The sequence below is a fragment of the Polypterus senegalus genome, chromosome 4, assembly GCF_016835505.1.
Source record: "Polypterus senegalus isolate Bchr_013 chromosome 4, ASM1683550v1, whole genome shotgun sequence".
In the NCBI taxonomy this organism is placed as follows: Eukaryota; Metazoa; Chordata; class Cladistia; order Polypteriformes; family Polypteridae; genus Polypterus; species Polypterus senegalus.
In genome coordinates this window covers 53,360,652-53,383,106 of record NC_053157.1, presented here as the reverse complement: position 1 = coordinate 53,383,106, position 22,455 = coordinate 53,360,652, and the positions used below count along the sequence as shown (strand labels likewise).

At 37.6% G+C, this 22,455-nt stretch overlaps 1 protein-coding gene across 4 annotated transcripts in view; it reads left to right on the top strand.

Annotated features, from left to right (window-relative positions):
- LOC120527343 (disabled homolog 2-like) overlaps positions 1 to 5,619 on the top strand; it is a 118,167-nt gene extending 112,548 nt beyond the window's left edge. For all 4 annotated transcript variants that reach the window (XM_039750634.1, XM_039750635.1, XM_039750637.1 and 1 more), the window contains 2 exons: positions 1,326 to 1,403; positions 4,315 to 5,619. In XM_039750634.1, the coding sequence (XP_039606568.1) occupies positions 1,326 to 1,394 (69 nt within the window). In that variant the 3' untranslated portion in view covers positions 1,395 to 1,403; positions 4,315 to 5,619. The remainder of the gene's footprint in view (positions 1 to 1,325; positions 1,404 to 4,314) is intronic.
- The last annotated feature ends 16,836 nt before the right edge of the window (positions 5,620 to 22,455 follow it).

Below are 22,455 nucleotides of genomic sequence, written 5' to 3'. Positions count from 1 at the left end.
CAAACCACAGGTATTGGATGTATACATTTTATATTTTTGAAATTTGAGAGTGCGTTATCTAAAAGTTGATTGGTGAATGGAGACGTGCAGTCTGTTGTCTTTGATTTCTCATTTGTGGAAAGCCACAGGGTGTGAAGAATGGACAGACAAGGAGCAGAAAGTGTATATATAAGAAATGCATACAAATCTGAAGGTGAACATACATACAAGTAATGGTGGTTTACACAGCAGGCAATTGACGACCAATGTTGACAAAAAATGTATAGAGAATGCATAGATAGCAGACATAGGTAAGCAGGTTCCATTCATGGTAATTGAGGAATAAAATCACTAAAGGTAAGATTTATCTAGTCATTGATTTAGCATCAAGTGAGTTAACTGATAGTAAATACTGTAAGAAATAAATGGCATTTTGTGTGTTTTAAGACTTACTGCAGTGTGTTGGTGTGTCAGGAGAAGACCAGTGAACAGGAGCAATAAGCATAAGAGTTTGTGTACGGGCACAGACAGGTAATGGATGCAGTAATGATATATGTGCCTTCATTGAACATTAGAAAGATAAAAAACAGATTTTTTGTTTTCATTTGGCAGCTTTGTTTTGCAAGATAAAACATAGTTAGCGGGCCAGTAACACTAACTTGTAAACATATTCTTCTAGTGAACATTAACAGGACTCATGGCAGGCAAAATGAGAAATACTTTTTCTGCATATGTCTTTTGGAATAATAGTTACTAGAAAATACATTTGTGAGGAATTTAATAATATAACAAGAGTGAACAGTTAAGAAAAAGCAAGAACCTGCCTGAAAATTTGATTTAGCTACTCTAAGTAAGTGAAATATTTCATCTGTTTTGTGTAGTTTGATCATGTTTTGTGTCTCTGTGCACTGGGAAATGTGCTATTGAGTTAAACTGGATTTTGTTTAAACTCTGCTAGTCCCTTTCTAAGTAATAAAGAGCTTGAGAATCCTTCATCTGTGTGATTAATAGTTGTATGCTAACAGTTGATTATCTGCGCTGAAGATGTAAAAAAAGCAAGCTCACATTTAATGCATGGAAACTGAAAATGGTTGTTGTCTGGATGAATAACAGACACTGGAGGGACTACAACTATGCAGAAGACAGGTCAGTTTAGTAGCATTATGAAGAGAGTTTATTACCTTTTTATTTGCTGAATTTGCAAAAGAGTGTTCAATGCAGTGTGTGTGTTTTGTAAAATCAACAGTCAATGCCATCAAAAACAATGGATTCACTTATGTGCACTACAGTATCGAGTGTCTTGTGGACAATGTTTTTGTGTATTTATTTGTTTGTTTTAATTCCAGAATGCCCAGTCTCCGCAGTCTTCAACATCTGATCCTTTTGGAGATCCATTTGGTAATCCATTTGCCTAAATGGTAGAGGTAATTTAACTTGAACCATATTGGCCTTTACTTTTAGCAGTGCTTACCATTTTGTACTTCATTGGCATGTGTCTTTTAAACTTGTAATATTCCATGTAGGAATGAATCGGCTTAAAGATAGCTTTAAAGGAAAAAGTTTCAAATGTTATTTCTCTTAACACAAGGCTTTGTAATATGATAAATTCTTCACTGCACCATTTTAAATGTTTTTATGGAAAGTAATTACGGATTTTTTTATTATATGCTTAATATATATGAAACCTGAAACTAGTATATACAGTGGTGTGAAAAACTATTTGCCCCCTTCCTGATTTCTTATTCTTTTGCATGTTTGTCACACAAAATGTTTCTGATCATCAAACACATTTAACCATTAGTCAAATATAACACAAGTAAACACAAAATGCAGTTTTTAAATGATGGTTTTTATTATTTAGGGAGGAAAAAAAAATCCAAACCTACATGGTCCTGTGTGAAAAAGTAATTGCCACCTGAACCTAATAACTGGTTGGGGCACCCTTAGCAGCAATAACTGCAATCAAGTGTTTGTGATAACTTACAATGAGTCTTTTACAGCGCTCTGGAGGAATTTTGGCCCACTCATCTTTGCAGAATTGTTGTAATTCAGCTTTATTTGAGGGTTTTCTAGCATGAACCGCCTTTTTAAGGTCATGCCATAGCATCTCAATTGGATTCAGGTCAGGACTTTGACTAGGCCACTCCAAAGTCTTCATTTTGTTTTTCTTCAGCCATTCAGAGGTGGATTTGCTGGTGTGTTTTGGGTCATTGTCCTGTTGCAGCACCCAAGATCGCTTCAGCTTGAGTTGACGAACAGATGGCCGGACATTCTCCTTCAGGATTTTTTGGTAGACAGTAGATTTCATGGTTCCATCTATCACAGCAAGCCTTCCAGGTCCTGAAGCAGCAAAACAACCCCAGACCATCACACTACCACCACCATATTTTGCTGTTGGTATGATGTTCTTTTCTGAAATGCTGTGTTCCTTTTACGCCAGATGTACGGGACATTTGCCTTCCAAAAAGTTCAACTTTTGTCTCATCAGTCCACAAGGTTTTTTCCCAAAAGTCTTGGCAATCATTGAGATAGATGTTTCTTAGCAAAATTGAGACGAGCCCTAATGTTCTTTTTGCTTAACAGTGGTTTGCTTCTTGGAAATCTGCCATGCAGGCCGTTTTTGCCCAGTCTCTTTCTTATGGTGGAGTCGTGAACACTGACCTTATTTGAGGCAAGTGAGGCCTGCAGTTCTTTAGACATTGTCCTGGGGTCTTTTGTGACCTCTCGGATGAGTCGTCTCGGCGCTCTTGGGGTAATTTTGGTCGGCCGGCCACTCCTGGGAAGGTTCACCACTGTTCCATGTTTTGCCATTTGTGGATAATGGCTCTCACTGTGGTTCGCTGGAGTCCCAAAGCTTTAGAAATGGCTTTATAACCTTTACCAGACTGATAGATCTCAATTACTTCTGTTCTCATTTGTTCCTGAATTTCTTTGGATCTTGGCATGATGTCTAGCTTTTGAGGTGCTTTTGGTCTACTTCTCTGTGTCAGGCAGCTCCTATTTAAGTGATTTCTTGATTGAAACAGGTGTGGCAGTAATCAGGCCTGGGGGTGGCTACGGAAATTGAACTCAGGTGTGATACACCACAGTTAGGTTATTTTTTAACAAGGGGGCAATTACTTTTTTCACACAGGGCCATGTAGCTTTGGATTTTTTTTCTCCCTAAATAATAAAAACCATCATTTAAAAACTGCATTTTGTGTATACTTGTGTTATATTTGACTAATGGTTAAATGTGTTTGATGATCAGAAACATTTTGTGTGATAAACATGCAAAAGAATAAGAAATCAGGAAGGGGGCAAATAGTTTTTCATACCACTGTACAATATATATTTAAGATTTCTTGAGATAAAAGTTCCTTACAGTTGCACAGTGCATCAATAGCATTAATTGTGAACCAGCAGTGCTATTTAAGACCAGGTAAATTTAAATTCATTGATTGTTTTTTGACTGTTTTATGCCTTATGCGGCACCATTAATCAAGCAAATAAGTTGGGAGGCCATTCATACTGTCCTCTTTAAAATAAACCATCTGCACCCAAAGAATCTTTTTCCCTTATTTCTGTTAAAGCTTACACTATACTTACACTGGCAGTGATTGACCTCCAGAATATATTTCCTGTTTAGAATAATTATTGTTTCTTTAACAAAACATTTACTTTCCCATTTACTTTTTAAACCTATTCATGAGAGAAATATGCTTGAAACAGAGCAAAAACTTTATTATATGGTCAGTATTATTTGTCTATTTATGGGTCTGCTGTCATTATGGTCCAGGTGTGGTATCAATTTTTTTGAGTCTGTTCAGAGGGGCAGTATCCCTCACTGCCAACATATTTTGCCTTTGAATATGATCTTAATCTTTTTCCATGTGATTCACTGATTCTATAATAAGAATCCATTGTGCACTGATATCTATGTTGCATGTCCAGTACTAATCACTAAGATGTGTATTCAGCCGAAAAGATCAGCTGTTACAAATTCCAGGGATGATTGAAAGTAGCCTGCAAATAAAATAGTCCTGCTGCTGCAGTGTTGGAGCCTAGCCTCCACATGCAAGATGGTGGATTAAAGGTCTATCAGCATTACTGGCTGTACACTTACAAATGATGTTCACATAGAGACATGTTATATTACATTAAATTCTAATTCTCTGCATTTTATTAAAAAAAAATTTCACGTTTTTTGTAATTACCTGTGCGCATTACAATAATACATGTTATATCCTATACATTACTTAGTACATTCAGATTTTAAAACTGGAGGTTGAAAATGTTATGCTGTTTATTTCAGTAAGCATATACTAAAGTACTTTTTCACTTTCTTTTCTGTAGATGCGGTGATGCTGCCTCTTTGACAGAAGTACCTCAAGTTTGTCTATAAGAATACCCCCATGTATTGAGCAAGTATGAATGCTCTGAAAAGCAGTAGTCTGAGGTTTTCCTGTGTTTTGTACCTGCAGTGCCCTTGAATTGCATACATGAAAGCAACCATCTGTACCTCATTATTTGAGCTGATGTGCCTTTAAACCTTATGTAAACTACAAATAATATATGTACATGTAAATACTGACATTGTTTTGGAGACAATGAAGCTGCTTAGTGCAGAATTTCATGTCTGTGTCATTTTCCCTCCAAAGAGCAGATGAAAACAAGGGTTCTTGTATCAGCATCCAAATGATTCTTATTTTTGTACCTTAGAAAACATCCTGAGACAAAAATTATCATGTAATTCATTACATTGTCAACCATATATTTTATAATGTAATGGAAGAAAATACCTGTTGTCTTATTCAAAATTGCAGCATCTTCTATTAGTCCTGAGAGTAGAATCATTTTCTGATGTAACCAGTTTGGGTATTATAAAGTTTGAGGACACTTAAAGCACCTGGTAGCTTCAGCTCTTGTTTAGAACTGCTGAGTGGGTGATATTTACCATTCTGTTCCAAGAGGATTTAGATTGCAAAATAAAATGCTAATAGCTTGTCAATGTTAAGAAATGAAGGACATTGCAGCCGAAAGTTTCCTTTCATTTTCAAATAGACAAATCATTCAGGGCATTTAACTCATTAACCAGAATCAATGGCACAGTAGTTTTGAAATGGAAAAGTAGTTTTCAGAATGGAAAAAGCATGAAAACCAAAGGACAAGTGACAAAATGTTTTACAAGAGATACTGGTGGTACTAATGCTTATTCAGGGGACATAAAGATAAGGTTATGCATATGATAGCTGGTGTCCTATGTTCAGATCTCTTATCTGTAATATTAAGGAAAAGTATTTTCCAGGTAGATCATGGTATCAAATTAAAAATTAGCTACCAAAAATCTTTTTTTTTTTTTTTTTTTTTTTTTTTTTTTGCTGCTTCTAGCACTGTATGGTTCATCAGTCCTCTCCTTCTGATCCAGTAGCTGTGACATATATTGTGTTTTCTGTCTGAGTTTGTGTATCCAAAACGTTTGTGCACTATTCTCAGCATGTGGCTACTTTTTCAATGAATTTATGTAGAATTACAATAAAGTGGAATTATATTGTTAACTGACACAGTAATCTAGTTATATAACACAATTTGTATTAAAAATATTGTATAATTCAGGTATGTCACAAAATAAAATAATCATGTGAATGATGTACAGTAAAAGTGATGCATTTTCCTTTATTTTTACTATATGGAAATGTCAAGATAATGAAAACATCAGCTAAAAGGTGCCACATTTTATGAATTAACTATAAATATAAGGATGCTTGATTTTGAGTCTGTCATAAATAACTGAAACATGCATTTTATTGTGTTGTAATCTTCTGCATGGTTTATTTTATGTCTTCAGCAGAAAGGTTACATATCTGATCATGTTTGTATTTATTTTTCTCTGGCGCCCAATTAGGATTACCAATGGAATGAATATACTGATACTTATTTTTATTTCTCTGACTTGGACATATTGATATAAATAACACTAAAGTTAAGCAGTAAAGTGATACAAATATACTAAAGTTGCTTTTCTCTGCCTTTATATCAATCTTTCATTAATATAATGGATTATAGTTTTATAAATTTGCCAAGTATGTGCAGTTGTGTTCTGGAGCTTATATATTTAAAATGGTTTAGCAAATGGATTACTGGATGATTATCCCATATTTCTTTAACTACCTCTAGATTCAAAATTGTTACTGTCTTGTAGTATTTGTGATTACTTTAATTATAGTGAATGTGTTAATATTTATAACACTGTGGCATTTAATGTGTTTACGTTCACATAAATGACAAGTTTGCTGTACTACCACATCAATGTTTTATATACAATACATTAAATAGAATCAACCTTTGCTATTTTGAAATTGAAGAAAAGATAATTCTACCCCTTTGCCAATCAAATACTTGAGCAACATCAAAATGAATCCAACTCTGTGGTTGTATGTTGATTAATCTGCTGATCTGTTCCACTGAAATTTTTGCTGCTCAAAACTGATGTCATGCATAGCCACAAGTAAAAAGCCATTCTGATGTGTTGATGTTAATTTGCACTACTTACAGTGGGTTTAGAAGGTATTTAGACACCTTTCACTTTCTGTATAGTTTGTGTTGTAGATTTATTTTAAAATTGAGAAATTTGCCATTTTGCTCATCAATCTACACTCAATAACCCATAAGGGACACAGTGAAAACATGCTTTTTTTAAAAAAAAAAAAACAAAACTAAACAACAAAAAACAAAAAAACTCTTAAAAATCAAGCTGACATCTCTTGTATAAACTATTCAGACCCTTAATTCAGTGTTTTATCGAAGCACCAATTACAGATTCAGGTTTTCTTTGGCAAATTTTCACAAGCCTTGCATGGTCAGTCACATTTAGGTGGTTAATCCCATTCTTTGTGGTAGTATCTCTCAAATTCTGTTAGACTGGATGAGAAGTGTCTGTAAACTGCCATCTTCAGGTCTCTGAATCCACTCGAGCATTGTCTGCATAATTTGGGTTCTGTTGTGTGGAAAGATGAATAGTTGCCACAGTCTCTGGTTGCATGTACTCTGGAGCAGGTTTGTATGGGTGTGTGTGTGTCTCTGAAGGACCTCTTTATTTAGCTGTATTCATCCTTCGTCTACCTATCCCTGCTGCTGAGAAGCAGCTCCATTGAATAATGTTGCCTCCATTATGTTCCACTATAGGGTTGATATTAGGCAGCTGATGATCACATGATGTAATTGTCTTTGCCAGATATAGTGCTTGGATTTCTCCTCAAAGAGATGAATTCTTGTCTTACTACTCCAGAGAATATTTTTCCTTGTGCTTGGAGTTCTTTAAATGTTATTTGGTAAACTTCAAGCTGGCTGTCTTTTGACTTTTACTTCTGGGACTTTCATTTAACCTCTCTTTCATAAACTCCTGATTTGATAGAGTGCTACTGAGATGATCCCTTCGTCCAACAGGTTCTCCCATCTTAAGACTGCTGAAGCTCTTTGAGAGTGACCATTGGGTTCTTCGTCATCTTCCTGACCAAGGCCAATCTTGCCTGGTTACTCAGTTTTGTCAAGTGGCCAGCTCAAGTAAGAGTCCTGATGGTTCCAAACTTCCATTTCACAATTATTGAAGCCATTGTGCTACTGGAAACACTCAAAGCTTTAGAGTTGGTTTTTAAACCTTTTCCCTGATCTACGCCTTATCACAAATTTACCTTGGATATCTGCAAATAGTTCCTTGAACTTCGTGGCTAGTTCTTTTGTGCTGACATGAAGTTTGAATTATGGGACCTTATGTAAACTGGTGTGTGTCCTTCTAAACTTTTTCCAATTAATTTGGTTTGTCACAGGTGGGCTGCAGTCAAAATTGACACATGTCAACAATAATTAAACAACACTCACCCGACCACAATTTTTTTTTGGAGTACCACAGCAAAGGGTCAGAATACTCGTCAGTATTGCACTACTCCTCTGTTCCCAACTAGCATTTATTGGGTCTGCCTTATTTTCATAAGCTAGGGATAATTTGATTGCCTAAACCCATCTTTAGTGAATGTGAAACACTTTGTGTTTGGTACCGTTTCATCCTTCTTTGTAAAACAAGGCACATTCAAGTCAGACTTGGCTAAGTTTGGATTTCATAAACCTACTCTGTAGAATATCTCTTTGGTTTACTGTGAATTTAGCTGCTCACTGTCGCAGGAGATTAAACTGAGAATTGCACAGGGACAAGTTGTTTGTTTACATGTAAGAAATTATTTGGTAGGCACTTCATAGGCCATTTATTAATGTCAAGAAACATTCTGCCTATTATCCAAAGAGTTTCAGAGAGTAAACCAGTGGAAAGACATGGGGGGTATTTGAGCAGGTTTGTTTTATGTAAACAAGGATTAAGTGTACACTTAATCAGTGTCCGTTCATGGATTTCATTCAGTCATGGCTTTGGCGGTCATGAATGAGCGACCAATTGCTATCGGTATGCAAATTATAAGAAGAGAATTTCATTTAGAGAGGGTTTTGCAAGATCGCCAAGACCCTTTATTGCTCTCGGATGAAATTATTTTCGAAAGATACTGCTTTAGCCGGGTGGGAATATTGTACCCTAAAGATATTAGCACCTTATATTTGAAGTCAAACTCGGCGAAGTCGGGCTCTCACAACTACACAGACAGTATGCATTGCTTTGAGGTTTTTTGCAAGCGGCACTTTTTGATATACTGTCGGCGATGCGGAAAATCTATCTAAAAGTGCAGTGTGCCAGGCAATTCATAAAGTCTGTTTGGCTCTAATATATTTCCTTCAGGTTTTCATAGTCTTTCCTGGTCACCTGCATGTGCAGACAATAAAAGAGCCGTTTCATGCTATTGCAGGTAGGTAATACACAGGCAAAAACACCCACAGTTCCATTAAGAATCTCACAATCAGCCTAACATTCTCATTACTCCGGATTTCCAAATGTGATTGGGGCACATGGGACTGATCAGAGTGGAGTTTGATCAAACATTATTTGGAAAATTAACTTCTCCTCCTGATGAATAATCGGACACAGTGTCTTCATCAAATAGTTGACTTTCGTCAATATCTTGTTGGTCAGGCACAGGCTCTAGGGATATGACATTCCCTGCAACTGGCCCAACAAAAAAGAGGGCTATATGGAGCATACCTATGGCACACATTGAGGACAAATATATGCAATGACCAACCTTTACCAGAAATGAAGTAACCATCCTGCCACTGGTTCTGAGGAGGAGTTTCCCCCTTGCAATGCCCTCCGAAACAGGGCGATGGGCATTTTGCTGGACAGCCAACTCTTCTGCAGAGGTTAGGTTTGGACTGCGTGGACCTGTTTTTTGCTTGTCTGCCGCCTTATTAGCTTTAAAATTAATGTTTTTTTTATATTATATATGATTCTTTATGTCAACAATTCTTTAAATAGTTACATAGCAATATTTACCAGTTTAAAGTATATTCTTGTACTTCACTTTAACCTGTTCCCATCTTCTCCTTGTGCTCACGTTTGATCTGGAATTATGACATCTATACTAATAAAAGGCCTGACTGACTCACTCACTCACTGACTCATCACTAATTCTCCAACTTCCCGTGTAGGTAAAAGGCTGAAATTTGGCAGGCTCATTCATTACAGCTTCCTTACAAAAGTTGGGCAGGTTTAATTTCGAAATTCTACGCATAATGGTCATAACTGGAAGCTATTTTTCTCCATTTACTGTAATGGAGTTGAGCTCGAAAGCCGTGGGGGCGGAGTTTCGTGTGACATCATCACGCCTCCCGTAATCGCGTGAACTGACTGTCAGCGCAGTGCGTAGAAAACCAGGAAGAGCTCCAAAAAGCGCTGAAGAAAACATACATTATATAATTGAGAAGGCAGCAAAACAATAAGAAGCAAGCGAGTGACATACAACCATATTCATGAGTGCTGCTACTTCGGAAACAAAGCACGGTGTAAACCTAAAGTTTAAATTAAGTTCATTGACAGGCTGCCGTTGGCGTTTGTCATGCCCACGGGTAATGCGGGATACAAGTTTAAAAAGAGGACGCAGGATATAAACGAGAGTTTTGATCACTTTGTAACTAAGTTAAAATTGCAGGTGAGGGGCTGTGCTTATGCAAATTCCGAGACATTGTGTTTGTGGGGGGATTGACAGTTAAGGCGGGTGGGGAGTCGCGTCATCATCTCCCCTCCCATTCACCTCATTTCGCTCTGAGCTGAGCTCCGCAGCTAACGCACCGTGATGGGAAGTTCGGATCATTTTACCGACTCGGACCTTTGAGTCTCGTTCAGCAAAATGAAAGAATCATTTTTCGAGTCATTTCGTTCAATTCTCTTTCCGGCTCAGACTGCATAGGTTAAGCTTATGGGGCTGTCACATGATGCACGAACGACTCAAACCCAAAGACTCGAGAGATGAACTAATCAATTCTGTTTCCGGCTCAGACTGAGTTGGTTAAGCTTATGGGGCTGTCACGTGATGAACGAACGACTCGAAGAACCTGAAGACTCGAAACAGGTGAATCAATTCCAATACAGAAACTATAGGAAGTGGCGCAAATGCGCATATGCGACTGAACGAATCACTCCCACGAGACGACTCGTTCCCGAGTCACATTAAAGATTTGTTCAAAATGAACGAATAATTCAAGAATGACCCATCACTACTAACGCAGTGTTACGGAAGCGAGTTTGTGACGCTGCCACCAAATACTCACAGAAAAATCCACAAATTAATACACACGCTGTCTCTACAGTTTCTCCACACTGAATCCTCCAGGCACTACTTACAAAAGGTTACATTGACAATCGTGTTAGGTTATTTTTAAAATGTTTCATTTTCTTAGCACAAGCACAGCTGAGAAGCTTCGATGCATGTGCCTCATAACGGGTTAAAAAATCACGCATTTAATCACACTTTGCATTACAAACAAAGGGGAACTTCTGTCGATGCATGATTTCCTGGTACACCGATTGCATTGATCAGCGCTTCCTGATTCATTTTACCCTCGCACCCCCTTGGTTTGAGAAGAAGTGTGAAAAAATATGAGGTTAACACAGAAAAACAGATCACCAATTGAAGCTTTATGAATAATCGATTCGCCATCAATAATTGTTTTGGTAAAGCCATACTCGGTGTAATCCTCCTTCCATTTTATAATTTTTCCGCCACTAGCCATGATTAAATGAACGGTAAAAAAATAAGAGGGAAGTGAGGGTGACTTATTCAGGCGAGCAGGCGACAGCTCAATAGCTCGAATTTGGATATATTACAACAATTCTGCAAAGATGAGTGGGCCAAAATTACTTCAGAGCGCTGTAAAAGACTCATTGCAAGTTATCGCAAACGCTTGATTGCAGTTATTGCTGCTATGGGTGGCCCAACCAGTTATTAGGTTCAGGGGGCAATTACTTTTTCACACAGGGCCATGTAGGTTTGGATTTTTTCTCCCTAAATAATAAAAACCATCATTTAAAAACTGCATTTTGTGTTTACTTGTGTTATATTTGACTAATGGTTAAATGTGTTTGATGATGAGAAACATTTTGTGTGACAAACATGCAAAAGAATAAGAAATCAGGAAGGGGGCAAATAGTTTTTCACACCACTGTATATGCCAGCAACACTCATGACAATGACAAAACAATTACATTGTCAATCATGTTATGTTATTATTAAAATGTTTCCTTTTATTTTTACTTCTCAGCTGCCAAGCGCGGGTATTTTGATACATATATATATATTAGCAAAATACCCAGGCTCTCAGAGAGAAGTAGTGTGTTAAAGAAGCAATGAAAAAGAAAAGGAAACATTTTGAAAATAACGTAACATGATTGTCAATGTTATTGTTTTGTCACTGTTGTGAGTGATGAGTGTTGTTGTCATATATATATATATTTACACACACACAAACATATATATATACATATCTATACATATACACATACATATACATACACACATACATATACATACACACATACGTACACACACCTATATACACACACATATATATACATATACATACATATCTACATATATACACACACAGCTATTTCGTATCAGTGCAATACGCTGCTTGTTAAAACGGATGAAACCCGCTCTTACGTGCAAGTCTGCGTGGATATTATGAACTATCGTATTTGTTCAAGTTCTATTTAAATTTTAAATAGAAGGAATTTTTATTTAGTCGACAGAAATATCTTTGGTAGGAATGGTAAAAACAGACAGGAATATTATTCCTGAATAAATCAACTCAAACCTTAAACAACTTATAATATTTTGCTCTCCATAAAAATATATCCTGTCTAAATTATACAAGTTAGAAATAAAGTAAACATTAAAAGAACAAACATTCAAATTTCTTTACTCTTATGTAATTTTATATAAAAAAATAAACTTAGATTTTAAATATCCCAAAAGATTTTGCTCTCCATAAAAATATATCCTGTCAAAATTATACAAATTCAAATATGAACATGCTGCATAACAAAACCTGGAAATATAAATAAAATGTGTTCCTTTCAGCAATAACAAATCAAATCATTCAGTTGTCTTTGCTCATATGTCATTTTAGAGCTGGACGCCTGGCATCTTTTTTTGGCAACAGGTTCGTTTCTGTTTGGTGTGAGGTTCTGTGTTGTGGAGATTCTCAGGATGGATTGCAGGTGCTCATCAGTGAGGCGACTCCTGTGTGCTGTTTTGTTAGTCTTTATCACTGAGAAGAGCTTCTCACACAGATATGTGCTACCAAACATGCACAAGGTTCGAGCCGCATGTAGACGGACTTTTTTTGTTCTTCAAAGTCACCAAAGCGCCGTGCAAACTCAGTGTGCGCCAGTTTATCAGCAAAGTGCGATTTGGGAACACCGTAGTGACGACTTGGTTTAACATTACTTGGCAACAGGGAAAGTGGGGCAAGTGGTTGTGTCTCCCATAAAAGCAGCGTCAATTGAAATCACTTTGTGATTGTGCACGGGTAAAGCGTCCGCTGAAGTGTCAGATTCTTATTTAATTCTTCTGCTTTCTGTATCTTCTGCATTGCATTCAGGTCTTTCAGGTTACCCTGATGTTTTGTTTTATAGTGCCGTCTTAGATTAAATTCTGTAATTACAGCCACATTAGCTCCACAAATGAGACACACGGGTTCAGTAAACATATACTCAGCCTCCCATCGGTTTTAAAGGCTCTATTTTCAGAATCAACTTTTCTCTTCAGCATCGTGTGAGCTAGCTTCGCAATAACTTGCAGCATCATAAGGTAGACTTGATTAACGCGTAACTGTTCGGCAAGGCAGCTGAAGCGCTGCATTATGGGATCTGTAGTTTATTGTGTTACCAGCGCTTCATATACACGGGCTTTAATAACAATAATACAGTATATAAAATGATCTCACGGGCGGATATAATTACGCGGGCGGATGTGGCCCGCGCCCTTGAGTTTGACACATATGGACTAAATAGAACTTGAAAAGATATATTTTTTCAAATGTGATCGCGCAATTCAGATAGAGTTGACCACTACAGCCTGCATGCCTCAATAAGTCATCCTCCCCTCGCTCTTACTTTTTTACCGTTCATCTAATGAATACACTGAGTATGGCTTTACCAAAACAATCATTGATGGCGAATAAAGTATCCATTATTCGAGTATGTAGATCGGGTTATATATATATACATATATATATACCAGCGTATCGCAGCGAGAAGTAGTGTGTTAAAAAGCTAGAAAAGAAAAGGGAACATTTTAAAAATAACGTAACATGACTGTCAATATACAGTATTTGTTTTGTGAGTGTTACTGAGTGTTGCTGTCATCAAGGATTTGATTATCATTATTTCTTTCAATCAGGTTCGTATTTGTAGGATGTGTTGTGTTCAAGTTACATTCCGTGTTTGTCAATCGTTGTAAAGATGACAGGTTTCATTCATCGATTCGTTTCTTACTGCATCAATAAACAGCTCGTCTTCTTCTTTATCTGAGACCTGACACACTGCATGCACGGGTTTTTTTTACACTGTCTTCCTTTAGCGGGACATTGACTTTTTCCAACGTGTGCTTTGTTTCCGCAGTAGCTGGATTTATGAATATGCTTGTATGTATGAGACGCTTCATATTTTTTGCTGCCTTTTCAATTGTGTAATTGGTTTTGTTCAGCTCTTTGGAACTGTTGCTTCTTATCTGTGCACTGCGTCAGTTCACGTGAGCCGCTCGGTGTACATGCATCGAAGGTTCCCAGCTGTGCTGGTGCCATCTCGTGCTATGTCCATGGCTGTATTTAATGTTACCTTAGTCCTGGCACTTAAAACTTTCTCTCACAGTTTCGCTGAGTTTGTGTCAAACACCACCCTGACCATCTCATCTTCCTCTCCATAAGCACAGTCCTTCACCCGTGAATATTTACCCGTGGCAGTTTGCTATTGGATTGCGCTGACGGACGGCCTTATATGGGCAGGCACTAAATTACAAACGCCAGCGCAGCCTGTCTATGAACTTAATTTAAAGTGTAGGTTTACATCGTGCTTTGTTTCAAGTAGCAGAACTCATGAATATGGTTGTATATGTCACTTTCGCCGCTTCTTATTGTTTAGCTGCCTTCTCAATTATATAATGCATGTTTTCTTCAGGCTTTTTGAGGTCTTCCTGGTTTTCTATGTACTGCGTGATTACGTCGGAGGCGTGATGATGTCACACGAAACTCCCCCACGGCGTTGAAGCTCATCTCCATTACAGTAAATGGAGAAAAACTGCTTCCAGTTATGACCATTACGCGTAGAATTTCGATATAAAACCTGCCCAACTTTTGTAAGGAAGCTGTAAGGAATGAACCTGCCAAATTTCAGCCTTCCACCCACACGGGAAGTTGGAGAATTAGTGATGAGTCAGTGAGTGAGTGAGTGAGTGAGTGAGGGCTTTGCCTTTTATTAGTATAGATATACTAATAAAAGGCAAAGCCCTCAATGACTCATCACTAATTCTCAAACTTCCCGTGTAGGTAGAAGGCTGAAATTTGGCAGGCTCATTCCTTACAGCTTCCTTACAAAAGTTGGGCAGGTTTCATTTTGAAATTCTACGCATAATGGTCATAACTAGAAGCTATTTTTCTCCATTTACTGTAAACGAAAGCCGTGGAGGGCGGAGTTTCGTCTGACATCATCACGCCTCCCACGTAATTATGCAGTACGTAGAAAACCAGGAAGAGCTCCAAAAAGCGCTTAAGAAATCATGCATTATATAATTAAAAGGCAGCGTAAACAATTAGAAAGCGAAAGTGACATATAAAACCATATTCAGCGGCTCACGTGAACTGACGCATTGCGCAGACAAAAAGCAACAGTTCCAAAGAGTGCTGAACAAAAATTGAATTACACTGCTACGCTCAAATTGATAAACTACACGCCATGGCGCAATAGTAGAGGCTTCGCCTCTAGCGCCAATGTCTGAGGTTCGATTCCTGAGAGGGGATGCACTGAGTATGTACGCACGTATTTTTATTCATTTTACCTTCGCATCCCCTTGGTTTGAGACTTATGAAAAAACTAGCAAAATACCCGTGCTTCGCAGCGGAGAAGTAGTGTGTTAAAGAAGCAATGAAAGGAAAAGGAAACATTTTGGAAATAACGTAACATGATTGTCAATGTAATTGTTTTGTCACTGTTGTGAGTGATGAGTGTTGCTGTCATATATATATATATATATATATATATTTACATACACACATACACACACACATAAACATATATAATAACATATCTATACATATACACATATATACACAGAGACATATATAAATACATATATATATCTACATATATACACATACATATACATACACACATACATACACACACACATATATAAACATATATATACATATACATACATATATACACACACAGCTATTTCGTATCAGTGCAATACGCTGCTTGTTAAAACGGATAACTCCCGCTCTTACGTGCAAGTCTGCGTGGATATTATGAACTATCGTATTTGTTCAAGTTCTATTTAAATTTTAAATAGAAGGAATTTTTATTTAGTCGACAGAAATATCTTTGGTACGAATGGTAAAAACAGACAGGAATATTATTTGTGAATAAATCAACTCAAACCTTAAATAACTTAAAAGAACAAACATTCAAATTTCTTTACTCTTATGTAAATTTTATATAAAAATAAACTTAGATTTTAAATATCCCAAAAGATTTTGCTCTCCATAAAAATATATCCTGTCAAAATTATACAAATTCAAATATGAACATGCTGCATAACAAAAACCTGGAAATATAAATAAAATGTGTTCCTTTCAGCAATAACAAATCAAATCATTCAGTTGTCTTTGCTCATATGTCATTTTAGAGCTGGACGCCTGGCATCTTTTTGGCAACAAGTTCGTTTCTGTTTGGTGTGAGGTTCTGTGTTGTGGAGATTCTCAGGATGGATTGCAGGTGCTCATCAGTGAGGCGACTCCTGTGTGCTGTTTTGTTAGTCTTTATCACTGAGAAGAGCTTCTCACACAGATATGTGCTACCAAACATGCACAAGGTTCGAGCCGCATGTAGACGGACTTTTTTTGTTCTTCAAAGTCACCAAAGCGCCGTGCAAACTCAGCTCAGTTTATCAGCAAAGTGCGTATTTGGGAACACCGTAGTGACGACTTGGTTTAACATTACTTGGCAACAGGAAAAGTTGCACTGGTGCATTTGTGTCTCCCATAAAAGCAGCTTCACTTGAAATCACTTTGTGATTGTGCACGGGTAAAACGTCCGCTGAAGTGTCAGATTCTTATTTAATTATGCTGCTTTCTGTATCTTCTGCATTGCATTCAGGTTACCCTGATGTTTTGTTTTATAGTGCCGTCTTAGATTAAATTCTGTAATTACAGCCACATTAGCTCCACAAATGAGACACACGGGTTCAGTAAACATATACTCAGCCTCCCATCGGTTTTAAAGGCTCTATTTTCAGAATCAACTTTTCTCTTCAGCATCGTGTGAGCTAGCTTCGCAATAACTTGCAGCATCATAAGCTAGACTTGATTAACGCGGTAAGTGTTCGGCAAGGCAGCTGAAGCGCTGCATTATGGGATCTGTAGTTTATTGTGTTACCAGCGCTTCATATACCCGGGCCATTAATAACAATAATACAGTATATAAAATGATCTCGCGGGCGGATATAATTACGCCGGGCGGATGTGGCCCTGCCCTTGAGTTTGACACATATGGACTAAATAGAACTTGAAAAGATATATTTTTTCAAATGTGATCGCGCAATTCAGATAGAGTTGACGCGCACTACAGCCTGCATGCCTCAATAAGTCATCCTCCCTCGCTCTTACTTTTTACCGCTCATCTAATGAATACACTGAGTATGGCTTTACCAAAACAATCATTGATGGCGAATAAAGTATCCATTATTCGAGTATGTAGATCGGGATATATATATACATATATATACCCGCGTATCGCAGCGAGAAGTAGTGTGTTAAAAAAGCTAGAAAAGAAAAGGGAACATTTTAAAAATAACGTAACATGACTGTCAATATACAGTATTTGTTTTGTGAGTGTTACTGAGTGTTGCTGTCATCAAGGATTTGATTATCATTATTTCTTTCAATCAGGTTTGTATTTGTAGGATGTGTTGTGTTCAAGTTACATTCCGTGTTTGTCAATCGTTGTAAAGATGACAGGTTTCATTCATCGATTCGTTTCTTACTGCATCAATAAACAGCTCGTCTTCTTCTTTATCTGAGACCTGACACACTGCATGCACGGGTTTTTTACACTGTCTTCCTTTAGCGGGACATTGACTTTTTCCAACGTGTGCTTTGTTTTGGATTTATGAATATGCTTGTATGTATGAGACGCTTCATATTTTCTGCTGCCTTTTCAATTGTGTAATTCGGTTTTGTTCAGCTCTTTGGAACTGTTGCTTTTATCTGTGCACTGCGCCAGTTCACGTGAGCCACTCGGTGTACACGCATCGAAGGTTCCCAGCTGTGCTGGTGCCATCTCGTGCTATGTCCATGGCTGTATTTAATGTTACCTTAGTCCTGGCACTTAAAACTTTCTCTCGCAGTTTCGCTGAGTTTGTGTCAAACACCACCCTGACCATCTCATCTTCCTCTCCATAAGCACAGTCCTTCACCCGTGAATATTTACCCGTGGCAGTTTGCTATTGGATTGCCGCTGACGGACGGCCTTATATGGGCAGGCACTAAATTACAAACGCCAGCGCAGCCTGTCTATGAACTTAATTTAAAGTGTAGGTTTACATCGTGCTTTGTTTCCGAAGTAGCAGAACTCATGAATATGGTTGTATATGTCACTCGCTCGCTTCTTATTGTTTTGCTGCCTTCTCAATTATATAATGCATGTTTTCTTCAGCGCTTTTTGGAGGTCTTCCTGGTTTTCTATGTACTGCGTGATTACGTGAGAGGCGTGATGATGTCACACGAAACTCCACCCCACGGCGTTCAAGCTCATCTCCATTACAGTAAATGGAGAAAAACAGCTTCCAGTTATGACCATTACGCGTAGAATTTCGATATAAAACCTGCCCAACTTTTGTAAGGAAGCTGTAAGGAATGAACCTGCCAAATTTCAGCCTTCCACCCACACGGGAAGTTGGAGAATTAGTGATGAGTGAGTGTGTGAGTGAGTGAGGGCTTTGCCTTTTATTAGTATAGATATGCGGTTAACGCAGAAAGACAGATCACCAATTGAAGCTTTATGAATAATGGATACTTTATTTGCGATCAATGCTTGGTAAAGCCATACTCCAGTGTATTCATTAGATGAACGGTAAAGTAAGAGCGAGGGGAGGGTAACTTATTGAGGCACGCAGGCAAAACCACAATAGCACGCGGGCTCGATGTACTGTAGTGCGCGTCAACTCGATCTGAATTGCGCGATCACATTCGAAAAAATATATCTTTTCAAGTTCTATTTAGTCCATATGTGTCAAACTCAAGGCCCACGGGCCACATCCGGCCCGGAGTGTAATTAAATCCGGCCCGCGAGATCATTTTATATACTGTATTATTGTTATTAATGATCCGGGGAGACGAAGCGCTGGTAACACAATAAACTACAGATCCCATAATGAAGCGCTTCAGCTGCCTTGCTGAACACTTACCGCATTAATCAAGTCTAGCTTATGATGCTGCAAGTTATTGCGAAGCTAGCCCACACGATGCCGAAGAGAAAAGGTGATTCTGAACATATACTCAGCCTCCCATCGTTTTTTAAAGGCTCTATGTTTACTGACATTGCCGGTAAACCCGTGTGTCTCATTTGTGGAGGTAACGTGGCTGTAATTACAGAATTTAATCTAAGACGGCACTACGAGACAAAACATCGAGATAACCTGAAAGACCTAATTGCAATGCACAAGATACAGAAAGCAGAAGAGTTAAAGAAGAATCTGACACTTCAGCAGACGTTTTTACCCGTGCAAAATCACAAAGTGATTTCAATTGAGGCTGCTTTTATGGGAGACACAAATGCACCAGTGCAACTTGCCCCACTTTCCCTGTTGCCAAGTAATCTTGAACCAAGTCGGCACTACGGAGTTCCCAAATACGCACTTTGCTGATAAACTGAGCGCACTGCGCACTGAGTTCGCACGGCGCTTTGGTGGCTTTGAAGAACAAAAAAAGAATTTTGAGTTGTTTAGCAACCCATTTGCCGTCGATGTGGAAACTGCACCTGTGCAGATTCAGATGGAGGTGATTGAGCTGCAGTGTAATGGCACACTGAAGGCAAAGTACGATACTGCAGGGCCCGCACAGTTTATTCACTCCATTCCCGCAAAAATGCTCCTGCTCCGTCTACATGCGGCTCGAACCTTGTGCATGTTTGGTAGCACATATCTGTGTGAGAAGCTCTTCTCAGTCATGAAGACTAACAAAACAGCACACAGGAGTCGCCTCACTGATGAGCACCTGCAGTCCATCCTGAGAATCTCCACAACACAGAACCTCACAGCAAACAGAAACGAACTTCATGCCAAAAAAAGATGCCAGGCATCCAGCTCTGATAAAATGACATAAGAGCAAAGACAACTGAATGATTTGATTTGTTATTGCTGAAAAGAACAAATTTTATTTTATTTATATTTCCAGGTTTTGTTATGCAGCATGTTCATATTTCAATTTGTATAATTTTGACAAGATATATTTTTATGGAGAGCAAAATCTTTTGGGATAAAAAATTAAAGTTTATTTTTTATATAAAATTACAGAAGAGTAAAGAAATTTGAATGTTTGTACTTTTAACGTTTACTTTATTTCTAACTTGTATAATTTAGACAGGATATATTTTTATGGAGAGCAAAATATTATAAGTTATTTAAGGTTTGAGGTGATTTATTCCGGAATAGTATTATGTCGACTAAATAAAAATTCCTTCTATTTAAAATTTAAATAGAACTTGAACAAATACGATAGTTCATAATATCCACGCAGACTTGCACATAAGAGCGGGAGTCATCCATTTTAACAAGCAGCATATTGCACTGATACGAAATAGCCTGCCCATTTAATTATTTAGGAATAGATAAATAAATTAAGATTTTGTACAAATAATGTTTTTCATTTTTCTTCCTTCATGGATTCTGGCACCCCCAGCAACAGTTGCTTGCACCCCAAAGACTGTATATATGTATGTATATATATATATATATATATATATATATATATATATATATATATAATATATGTGTGTGTGTGTGTGTGTGTGTGTATATATATATATGTATATACTGTATATATATATATGTATATATATGTATATACTGTGTATGTATATATATATACTGTGTATGTATATATATATATATATATATATATATATATATGACAGCAACACTCATCACTCACAACAATGACAAAACAATTACATTGACAATCATGTTACGTTATTATTAAAATGTTTCCTTTTCTTTTCATTACTTCTTTAACACACTACTTCTCGCCATGAAGCTCGGTATTTTGCTAGTATATATATATATATATATATATATATATATATAGATATATATATATAGATATATATATAGATAGATAGATATTGATATATATATCTATATAGATAGATATACACTCACCTAAAGGATTATTAGGAACACCATACTAATACGGTGTTTGCCCCCCTTTCACCTTCAGAACTGCCTTAATTCTATGTGGCATTGATTCAACAAGGTGCTAAAAGCATTCTTTAGAAATGCTGGCCCATATTGATAGGATAGCATCTTGCAGTTGATGGAGATTTGTGGGAAGCACACCCAGGGCACGAAGCTCCCGTTCCACCACATCCCAAAGATGCTCTATTGGGTTGAGATCTGATGACTGTGGGGGCCATTTTAGTACAGCTTAACTCATTGTCATGTTCAAGAAACCAATTTGAAATGATTCGAGCTTTGTGACATGGTGCATTATCCTGCTGGAAGTAGCCATCAGAGGATGGGTACATGGTGCTCATGAAGGGATGGACATGGTCAGTAACAATGCTCAGGTAGTCCGTGGCATTTAAACGATGCCCAATTGGCACTAAGGGGCCTAAAGTGTGCCAAGAAAACATCCCACACACCATTACACCACCACCACCAGCCTGCACAGTGGTAACAAGGCATGATGGATCCATGTTCTCATTCTGTTTATGCCAAATTCTGACTCTACCATTTGAATGTCTAAACAGAAATCGAGACTCATCAGACCAGGCAACATTTTTCCAGTCTTCAACTGTCCAATTTTGGTGAGCTCGTGCAAATTGTAGCCTCTTTTTCCTATTTGTAGTGGAGATGAGTGGTACCCGGTGGGGTCTTCTGCTGTTGTAGCCCATCCGCCTCAAGGTTGTGCGTGTTGTGGCTTCACAAATGCTTTGCTGCATACCTCGGTTGTAACGAGTGGTTATTTCAGTCAAAGTTGCTCTTCTATCAGCTTGAATCAGTCATCCCATTCTCCTCTGACCTCTGACCTCTAGCATCAACAAGGTATTTTCGCCCACAGGACTGCCACATATTGGATGTTTTTCCCTTTTCACACAATTCTTTGTAAACCCTAGAAATGGTTGTGCGTGAAAATCCCAGTAACTGAACAGATTGTGAAATACTCAGACCGGCCCGTCTGGCACCAACAACCATGCCACGCTCAAAATTGCTTAAATCACCTTTCTTTCCCATTCTGACATTCAGTTTGGAGTTCAGGAGATTGTCTTGACCAGGACCACACCCTAAATGCATTGAAGCAACTGCCATGTGATTGGTTGATTAGATAATTGCATTAATGAGAAATTGAACAGGTGTTCCTAATAATCCTTTAGGTGAGTGAGTGTATATATACACATATATATATATATATATATATATATATATATATATATATATACACATATATATATATATATATATATATATATATACTAGCAAAATACCGCTCTTCGCAGTGGAGAAGTAGTGTGTTAAAGAAGTTATGAAAAAGAAAAGGAAACATTTTAAAAATGACGTAACATGA